The following is a 10,228-nucleotide window of genomic DNA, read 5'->3' as shown; positions in this document are numbered from 1 at the left end:
TATATATATATATATATATATATATATTATGTATATGTATATATAACCAAAAAACATCATTTGAAGTTTTAGGATAGATTGTTACAGGTTAAGGTTTTAATGTGTTTCCCAGTAGGAAGGCACCTGTACTTTTCCTTGTGTTACTGAGCTTTTGTTGTGAAATTGGGCCAGGTAGTATATGATCTTAGGTAGCCTCAGAACCGAAAGGAAGATTTCCCAGTTTAGTCCTCTTGTTGACATTCAGTAATTAGAGCTAGTTTTGAAGGTTGTAGATCTGTGGTGATTTGAAACTCCATTTAAATCAGAATTAATGGGTCTTTACAAGTGTTTTTTTTCTCTTCAGAGGTAAGTTAGAATCTTATATTCTGCTAGGTCAATGTACATTACATGTATGTGTGTTTAAAGTCATTGGGTAGGGAGGTAGGTAGCAACCTCCTTACTAAAAGGAGTAAGGTCAGTGTTTGGGATAGGTATGGTAGGTGTAGTGTGTCTTATTCTTCTGATGGTTATAACAATAAGAATGTCTATAACAATAAGAATCTCATTGCTTTTTATTTTTTTTCTAGCACCAATCCCTGACTGGGAGCCTAGTGGTGGGGCCTGGCAGTGCCACAGAAGCCGACCCCTTTAAGAGGCAACAGGTGATGCCACCCACAGGTATGCCCAGCATGACTAACAGTGCAGTGGCAGTTTAGTTGCCACATGTTTCTAAGGAACTTAATTTCTACTTTCAAAGTTAATTTTTGTTTGGGGTATTATCAACTAAAATATTTGCGTTTTTATCTGTATTGAAGTTAGAAATTTATAAGTTGATTCTGTACATTCCATCTAACTTCCCATGAACAACCATTATGGTATAGCTCACTGTTAGCATTGCCTAGTCGCCTTTGGAAGCATTGATTAATTAGTTGGTTTTTGAGACAGGGCTACTTTGGGTAACCTTGGCTAACCAAGGATTACCAAAATCCTTGGATTCCTCTGTAGACCCAACTGGCCTTAAACTTAGAGCTATTTGCTTTCCTCTGCCTCCCAAGTGCTGGAATTAAAGCGTGTGCCACCACTGCCTGGTGGAAGTTTCTTTTTAAGCTGCCTTCCCCCTCGATCCATAATGTATTGATACCCCCCCCCTTTTTTTTTAATGTGAGAGGCTCAAGAAGGTAACACATAGCTGCCTCTGACTTCATGTCTGCTTCTGCAACCACTGCAGGGATCACTGTCTGTATAGTGTGATTCTCACAGATGTTACTCTGTTCAGGCTCAACATTTCCTTACAGATGAGTCATTGTGAAAAAAATTCAGATATAAACACATAGACAGAGTTACTTAAAAAAAATTGACCATAATAGGTCACTTTCCCACTTCATGCATGTGAAAAATCCTCTAGTCTGCACCATGGTACCATGTTCCATTGTGTGGGTGAACCTTTAATAAGAGTAAGAGCTCCTCCTATTACTACCGTTATCATCATTACATACTGTCCCATGAGACCTGGTTGGTCTGTAACTCTCAGTGTAGCTTAAGTTGGCCTTGAATTTGGAGGGACCCTCCTGCCTCCAGTGCTTGGGTTTACAGCTGTGTGCTACTGCACATGGCTTTAGACAGTTGACCTTTATCAGTCAGTCTTTTCTAGTCTTAGTTATCCCCATATATTTTTTTTTAATCAGGATGAACAGAGACTTAACATTTAGTCTGAAATGTTCATTTGTCATATCTGGTAGCTGATCTAAAGGAACTGCCACCCAGGTCCCCAAGGAATAAGATGTAGTGCTGCTGACAGATTGCCTGCCAGCAACATGTCTAGTTCCATTACTGTCAGTAGTCTCTGGTTCTCTCATATCTATCCATTTTCCTTACTTTAATAAATCTTGTAATCTTTGGTGGTTGACCTAAAGGTAGAGTCATACCTCCTGTTCTGATGTGGATATCTGGTTTTGAGCAAGGTTGCACAGGAGCTTTTATTGCTCATTAACTATTTGTGACTCTGTTCTTGGCTCGCTATTGATGTTCTCTGTCCATTGTCCTGGGCATTGAAACTTCTCATGTTATTTGTGAGTGCTTTGAGAATGGTTAAGTGAGCCTCTGCCAGGCACGTGTTGCAATGTCTCTCAGTTCTTGTCCTTTGGCCTTTGTATGATGCCTTTATTTGTACTTGCAAAATTTTAATGAAACTATATCAAGCTATCCCTTATAGCATAGAAGGGCTTCCCTTTTCAAAGATTAAAAAAACACTTATATATGTTTTTTCCCTACTACTTCTATGGTTTTATTTTTACATGAAACAATACCTTTCTTGAAAATTATTCTAGAGCAGTCTAAGAGACCTCGTCTTGAAGTGGGTCATCCAGGGGTAGTTTTCCAGCATCCAGGGGTGAATGCAGGAGTCCCTCTGCAGCAGTTAATGCCAACAGTCCAAGGTAAGACCCAGCAGTAGAACAGTGCTCTTAGCTTGTCATGAGGGAATGCCCACAACCTAGAGCCCAGCCCACATTGGAGCCATGCAGTCAAGGGAGACTAATAGATGTGGAATTTCTCCCATGGGAACATGTCTCTGCACCCCAGACAATTCAGTATTGAAAAAGCCCCCAGAGACAGGTTCTTGACATTCTAGTGGAAGCCATACATCTGCATTGTGCTTTCTGGTGATCTTTTTTCTTTGTTCCTAATTGCTACTGCTGTCAGATACCTTGTGATTATTTAATGCTTGTTTTGCTTAGTACTAACTTGCAATAGTTGGGTGCATTCTTTCCTTCTTTGTGTGCTCATCCTGACCTTAGGTCTGCTCTAGGACACTCCCATTTTGACTGTAACAGTTCTCATATGAGAGGCAGAATGTCCAGTGTGTGTCCTTGTGACTCATTTGGTAGAAGCTGCTATGCACTAAGGTCAGTGCTTTGGGCTATTTCTTATTTTTCAGGAGGGATGCCCCCAACTCCTCAGGCCACACAGCTCACTGGACAGAAGCAGAGTCAGCAGCAGTACGACCCTTCCACAGGGCCTCCTGTGCAGAACGCCGCCAGCTTGCATACCCCACCACCACAGCTTCCTGCGAGGCTGCCTCCGGCCAGTGTCCCAGCCACAGCCCTCCCTTCCACCTTACAGTTTTCACAGCAGTCACAGATGGTGGAGGCTCCAACTCAGCTCCAAATCCCAGTGAAGACTCAACAGCTAAATGCCCCTATCCCTGCCCCCCTGCCCAGCCAGCTCCCTGCTCCTTCTTCACAGCCCGCCCAGCCGGCCCTACATGTTCCGATGCCCGGGAAGGCGCAGATGCAGACATCTCAGCTTTCTTCCCAGACCCAGGTACTCTGTGGACATTGGCTGTTTTACTAGTGAGGTACAGAAGAAAAGAGGAAACAGTCTGCAGAGGTGGCTTGGCTTGCTGTCTAGGTATTTGGTAGGGTGGTCTGCGCTGAACCTGCACATTCCTGGAAGCAGCTTTACCTGCCCTCTTAGCACAGTTGGTTATTGTAGAAGTTGCAAATTAATTTTATTTGGCTTTGTAATAACAATCATTAAAGTAATAGAAAACCATTATTATTGTTGCTGTTAGTAGAGAAAGCCTCGACCTGTTGAGTTACATGCTATTCAGAGGGTGTTATATTCGTCACCCCATTTGGTCTTTTGGGAACTATTAGATGGTGACCAATTTTACCAGTCTTGAAAGTTGAGACTGACCCAAAGAGATGAAGTGACAATTCAGTGTTGACTCTAGCTTTGTTCAAGGGTGAAACCGGGTTTTTCACCATCAGCTAGACTTCCTCCTTTGCTCTTTTTCCAGTGCTATGAATTCCACCAGTGTGGACCTCACTGTGCCTGTTGTAATGTTGAGCATGCTGCTCCTCCTCACTGATTTTTTTTTTTTTTCACCTGTGTGGGTTTGTGAATACTTCCCCTAGTTTCTGGAGAACATCCAGTGAGATGGCGCAGTGTAGGCACACCAGCTGTAGAGCATGGGTGGGAGTCAGTGCCGGTCCCCTCTGCTCTCATCTTCCTCATGTTAATAATGGAGCTACTCAGAAGAGCTTTAAGTTCCTGTTAGGATATACAGTAAGGACTTAAAACTGATGAGAACAAAATGGGAAGAACAATCTGGACTGACGGCCATTAGCTGTGGTAATGAGTTCATGGGCAGTTAGTTTTTCTGCTTAGCAATTTTGTGAGGTGGAATTGCTATTCCCATTTTCTGACAAGTTCAGGCCACAAGCTTACAATCTTGCCATGTCATTAACTAAGTGGTAGGGCTCTGTGTAGGTCTTGGGTTATTCTAGAGCTTTGAGGCAGGCAGGTATGGAGGCTTCTTACACACTTGGTTAGGGAAGGATGGTGGTTCCCCCAGGGCTACTAAACTCTGACCCCAGGACTGGCTGGTGGCTGGCTGACTTTCTATCTTTTTCTTTCTTTTCTTTTCCTTTTTCTCTCTGCTTCCTTCCCTCTCTCCCACCCTTCCCTCTCTAAAGAGGGTTTTCTGTGTATCCCTGGCTGTCCTGGAACTCACAGGCCTGCCTCTGCCTCCTAAGTGCTGGTGGGAGTAAAGGTATGCACCATTACACCTGGCTCCTTGTGGCTTTTGTGAGAGTGATCTTTTTTTCACTTGGAGTCACAGTCCTGACTTAGAGCAGCACTGGGTTTTCTTACCTTTATTTTCTGCCTTTGTTGATAAAAGGATTGTATTAGTCAGGGTTCTCTAGAGTCACTACAAGGATCAACTATGATAGATGACTTTTAAGAACTATACAGGGATGGAGAGGTGATTCAGTGGTTAAGAGCACATACTACTCTTGCAGAGAAGACCTGAGGTCAACTTAAACCATCCACATTGGATGGTTCACAATGTAAAAGACCAGTTCCATGGGTTCTAACATCTTCTGACCTTCAAGGGCACCTATATTCGTGTGCATATACATATCCATACAGAGACACATATATAAATAAAATCTTTTAAAAAATAAAATGAAGCCATAAATCTATAGAAACCCATTACTTAATTAGACCTTATAACACACGTCTGTAATAACAGCTACATGAGAGGTTGAAGCAGGAGAATTGCAAGTTTAAGGCTGTGTTGGCAAACTTACAGACCCCGTTGTAAAAAAGTGAAAAGGAAGCTGAGTAGACTGTTTGCCTAGAGTGTAGGAGGTCCTAGGGTCAACCACCAGTATGGTAGGAGGGTGGGAGAGACCCTTGTTTCTTATGGGTTGGACTGGGACTCACCCCTCTTTTCTGTAAAAGGCCATAGGAGAAAGTTTTTGGCTTTGCAGGGCATTCTGTTCCTGTGAGTCCCTCAGCTTTGTTCCTGAAACAGCAAAAGCAATTTATGAGTAAATAGAGGTTGGGTACATTCCCACAACGCTTTATTTACATATATATGTGCCTTCTGGGCCCTATTAGGTAGACACTCACTCACCCTCTTGGGGTCATTGTTAAATCTTGAGACTTTGTCTGTTGAGTCCTCCTTGTCCTGGTAGTCCTGACTGGCCTTCCTGCCAGTCTATTCCTGACTTTCACCTATCTCTAAGTGGCCTCCTTCCTAGGCTCCTGGGAGAATTTCACAGACTTGTTGGAGTTGAGGCCCCTTTTGTGAATGTGGTTTCTGGACAGTAAGAAAAGTTTTCTGCTTCTCCAGCCTTCTTGCCACAAGAGACATGTGTGGATGTTAAAAAGATGCAAGATGCCAAGCTGGAACATGGTGGCTCTCGCCTGTAATCCTAGCACTCAAGAGGCTGAGGCAGAGAATGGAGAGTTCAAGGCCAGCCTGGGATGCAATATTGAGCTCCTATCTCTAAAAAGATACATAAAAACAATAAGCTCAGTTGACACTTGGATGATGTTACTACATAAAAACATAATTTAAAAAGTCTAGTTTAGCAGTTCATTATTCATTTTTTTCTACAGCTAAAACAAAACCAGTCCTTTGTGGATTTTGTTTTGCTCTAAATTAAAGGATGAAGAGACTGGCTCATGGTTTGAGGACACAGCCCATTATGATGGGAAAATCATGGCAACAGGGGTGTGTGTTGTCTGGTCACATTGTATATGCAATCAATGAGCAGAGGGAGATGAATGAAAGGCTGGTGGTGCTCAGTCATATGGCTTCTTACAGCTTTCTTTTCTTGTGACTTCGTGGTCAAAGCAACTGCCTTTCTTTACTTATATGCCTTTAAATTAAACTTATTAAACAAATTAAACTTAACTTAAAAATTAAAAGTAAAACTTGCCAGTTTAGACTCAAGAAGCATTACAAGAAGACAACATCTTCCAAAAAATGCAAGGAAAAAAACTGCATGTGATATTGTGTACCTGTAATCCCAGCCCCAGAAGGCTGACCCAGGAAGATACAGAGTTCAAGGCCTATTTAGGCTGTATAATCAAGGGATTTTTGTTCTGTTTTGTTCGTTTTTGTTTTGTTTTGTTTTTTGGTTTTTTGGTTTTTGATTTGCTTTCAGGGGAAAAGAAATTACATTAAAAAAAAAGATTTATTTCTTTATTATATGTAAGTACACTGTAGCAGTCTTCAGACACACCAGAAGAGGGCATCAGATCCCATTACAGATGGTTGTGAGGGTTGTGAGCCAGTATGTGGTTGCTGGGAATTGAACTCAGGACCTTTGGAAGAGCAGTCAGTGCTCTTAACTGCTGAGCCATCTCTCTAGCCCAACAAATTACTTTTTAAACGAGGGGGAAAAGTTGAAGAAAAGGAAAAGCTTTCATGAGCTCTGAGATAATATACCACAAAAGTGCAGTTTATAATGGAGGGGTTTTTGTTGTTGTTGTTAGGTTCTGTGTAGACCAGCAATTTAATCTTTGGATACCATCTCCCTTGTGGTTCTGAGTTGTGGTTGGTGTTGGGATTCTGTGTGCATGCATTGCCATGGAGAGGAGGGCACTGACTGTGCTGCTGAGCTCTCTGGAATTGGACACTCTGAACCTGTAGAAGCCTTGTCCTGACCCTGATTCACTTGTCTTCTGCCCACTAGACAGTGGCATCGACCAGGCCCCCCTTGGACTCTGCCCAGCCCTGCCAGCGGTCTCTGCCCACTTCCTCCTCTTCCTCATCCCTTGTACCTGTGAGTGGCTCAGGTCCTGGACCCTCACCTGCTCGTTCTTCACCAGTGAACAGACCCTCTTCTGCTACCAACAAGGCTCTGTCTCCCATCACTTCTCGGTCTCCAGGGGTGGCAGTATCAGCTTCTTCTAAGCCACAGAGTCCTGCTCAGAATGCAGCCTCATCCCAGGATGGTTCTCAGGATAAACTGGCAGAACAAATAACACTGGTAAGTATACATAGGCAAATATGGAGCATATTTGTTTGGTTTGGGGATCTCCTTATTTCCTAGGCTATCCTCTAGTTCCTGAGCTTGGGAGATCTTGCTCCCAACCTGGCCAAGAGAGTAACTGAACAAAACAAGGAAGGTATGTCACTGTATAACACAGTTGGGACTCACTAGTGTTCTGGTTTGTGACATCTATTTCATTATTTTAAGGCCGTGATAGTTTAAAACTAAACACTTGGTTTATTTATTTATTTATTTATTTTTTTAAAAGATTTATTTATTGATTATATGTAAGTACACTGTAGCTGTCTTCAGACACTCCAGAAGAGGGCGCCAGATCTCGTTACGGATGGTTGTGAGCCACCATGTGGTTGCTGGGATTTGAACTCTGGACCTTCGGAAGAGCAGTCGGGTGCCCTTACCCACTGAGCCATCTCACCAGCCCCAACACTTGGTTTATTATCTATCACTAGAAACCATGACTGGTACCAGATAATGCAGCCTTTTCTGCTAGAAGTATACTCATGGACATCTTTGCCTTGTGGTGAATCTTGACCATGGTAGGCTGATTTCCTTCTAGTCATGGCTAAAGGGTAGGACTCAGGCAGGACTGGAGCACCCATCCTCAAGAGGCAGTTGCGGCCCAATACTTGGTACTTGATACTTAGGTTTTGTTGGCTGAGTGTTTTGTTTAGCTTCCTCAAAGGATTTTAAAGAAGAATACATTACATTAGATTGGTATAAACTCAGTGTTCATTACCTGGTTTGGTTTGAGCTCTGTAGTCAGTCTTCATTGATTCTTCTATTTTTTGGTCATTTTAAAGTGAATTCTGGCATGGTCGTTTCTCTTTTTTTTCAAAGATTTATTTATTATTATACATAAGCACACTGTAGCTGACTTCAGACATACCAGAAGAGGGCGTTAGATCTCATTATGGGTGGTTGTGAGCTGCCATGTGGTTGCTGGGATTTGAACTCAGGACCTTCGGAAGGGCAGTCAGTGCTCTTACCACTGAGCCATCTCTCCAGCCTCCATGGTTGTTTCTCTTGTACACATTTTCTTTGGTGTAAAGATTGGTTTGTTTTCTTTCTTTCTTTCTTTCTTTCTTTCTTTCTTTCTTTCTTTCTTTCTTTCTTTCTTTCAGATTTACTTATTTATACGAGTACATTGTCGTTGCTAAACGAGAAGAGGGCATTGAATTCTATTATAGATGGTTGTGAGCCACCATGTGGTTGCTGGGAATTGAACTCAAGACCTTTGGAAGAGCAGTCAGTGCTCTTAACTGCTGAGCCATCTTCTCTCCAGCCCCTAGTTCTTTTAGTTTCATTCTGCCTTTCTTTTTCTCTTTTTTACTGGTGCTTGGGATGCTAGATGGTTGCTTTACTTCCAAGTTAGACCTGGGTCATTTTGTTTTGCTCTTTAGAGACAGCAGGATCACCCCCTCTTGGTTTCCTACAAGGTGTCTGACTCTCTGTTGTGTTCTTGTAGAGCCTGACTATGTGCACACTTATTTCAAACTGTGGCCTCCTAGAGTATCTCTTTCAGTTCCTGAGCCTTTCACATAATAAGGTTTAGCAGAGCACATTTAATCACATGCTGACCCTTACCAGCCACATCTATACATCTTACAGGAAAACCAGATCCATCAGCGAATAGCAGATTTAAGGAAGGAAGGCTTGTGGTCCCTAAGGCGGTTGCCAAAGCTTCAAGAGGCCCCACGCCCGAAATCTCACTGGGACTATTTGCTGGAAGAGATGCAGTGGATGGCCACAGACTTTGCCCAAGAGCGGAGGTGGAAGTTGGCTGCTGCTAAGAAGGTAAGTTTGAAACATGGGTAGTCATTCATGCTTTGTGTCTGTTAGAGTAGTTGGGATTTAAATTGCTTTAAGTAGCTAGCAGTGAATCACTCTTGCCCGTTCCCTGGAGACTTTTGAATTCTAATGAGTGTGGAGAAAGGTGTTAACTGACTGAGACAGAGAGAGTCTTTAGTGTCAGAGCAGACACAGCCTCCTGCCACAGTGCTAGTGTAGAGAGGTTGGGTTCCTTTTTCTTCCAGTTTGCTTGCCAAGTAGGATTAGGATTCTTTCAGGGCACCCAGAACTGGTCAGGTGATTGCAAAGGCTAGGAGTTGGAGCCAGGCCTAGGACGATAGGTCATATGTTCATCCCTTCCCTTCACTTCTGCTTCTGCTGTGTGGCTGAGCTGTCTCTGGTTCTGGTGGAGAGTTTGTTCCATTTTATTGTTCCCACATCAGTCAAGTTCTTCAGAGACTTGAGAGGTGGCACTATTCACTCTACAAAAGTGAAAATAAGACAGGTTTCTGGAAAATTTTGTCCTCTGGGTGGGACTCAGCTCACCTTTCATTATATAGGCAACTATGCCTGCTCTCGCACATTGTGGACCATTGTTTTCACGCCCAGGCTTCTCTCTTTACCTTCCTTGTACTCAAGGTTAGGATAGATCCTTTGTCCTCTGGCCTGTGCACTTCCATCTTTTAACTCTTCTCTTTCTTTAGCTGGTTTAAGAAGGGAAAACCTGAGACAAAGGGTCTCAGATTAGATCTATAGACATTAAAATCCTTTTAAATATTTGTACAAAGGAATATGGTCGTGGACATGTGGACACAAACCTAGAAAGGGTGGCTATATAACAAATGAAGTGGACATGTGAGCAGTGGGGTTGGCACATGGACTAGTGCGGAGAGGTTGGAGACTGGACGTGTGGACTCCAGGCAGGGCAGACAAGAACTGGCTGGTGGGGTAAGGTAGGCTGAAGAGCAGCACAGAATCCATAGTCCTTAGTGATGGGCCAGCTTTGCACAGTAAACCTACAGCTACCCTTCCTTCTCTCTGGGATAAGGAGAGACAGATGCTCTCCAAGGAGAGCTAAGCCATAAGAGGATTGGTGAGAAACTAGTGCATGGTATCACTATGGCTTTCCCCTTCCCCTTCCCCTT

At 43.1% G+C, this 10,228-nt stretch overlaps 1 protein-coding gene across 13 annotated transcripts in view; it reads left to right on the top strand.

The window, feature by feature from the left end:
- Positions 1–10,228, top strand: part of Ep400 (E1A binding protein p400) — a 106,818-nt gene that overhangs the window by 30,297 nt on the left and 66,293 nt on the right. For 10 of the 13 annotated variants that reach the window (XM_029477957.1, XM_021163048.1, XM_029477965.1 and 7 more), the window contains 5 exons: positions 567–657; positions 2,307–2,414; positions 2,915–3,300; positions 6,975–7,271; positions 8,904–9,089. In XM_029477957.1, the coding sequence (XP_029333817.1) occupies positions 567–657; positions 2,307–2,414; positions 2,915–3,300; positions 6,975–7,271; positions 8,904–9,089 (1,068 nt within the window). The remainder of the gene's footprint in view (positions 1–566; positions 658–2,306; positions 2,415–2,914; positions 3,301–6,974; positions 7,272–8,903; positions 9,090–10,228) is intronic. The other 3 variants (XM_029477964.1, XM_029477962.1, XM_029477960.1) reach the window with 1 other exon arrangement.

This window comes from Mus caroli, chromosome 5 (assembly GCF_900094665.2).
Source record: "Mus caroli chromosome 5, CAROLI_EIJ_v1.1, whole genome shotgun sequence".
NCBI lineage: Eukaryota > Metazoa > Chordata > Mammalia > Rodentia > Muridae > Mus > Mus caroli.
This window is presented reverse-complemented; position numbering and strand designations above follow the sequence as displayed.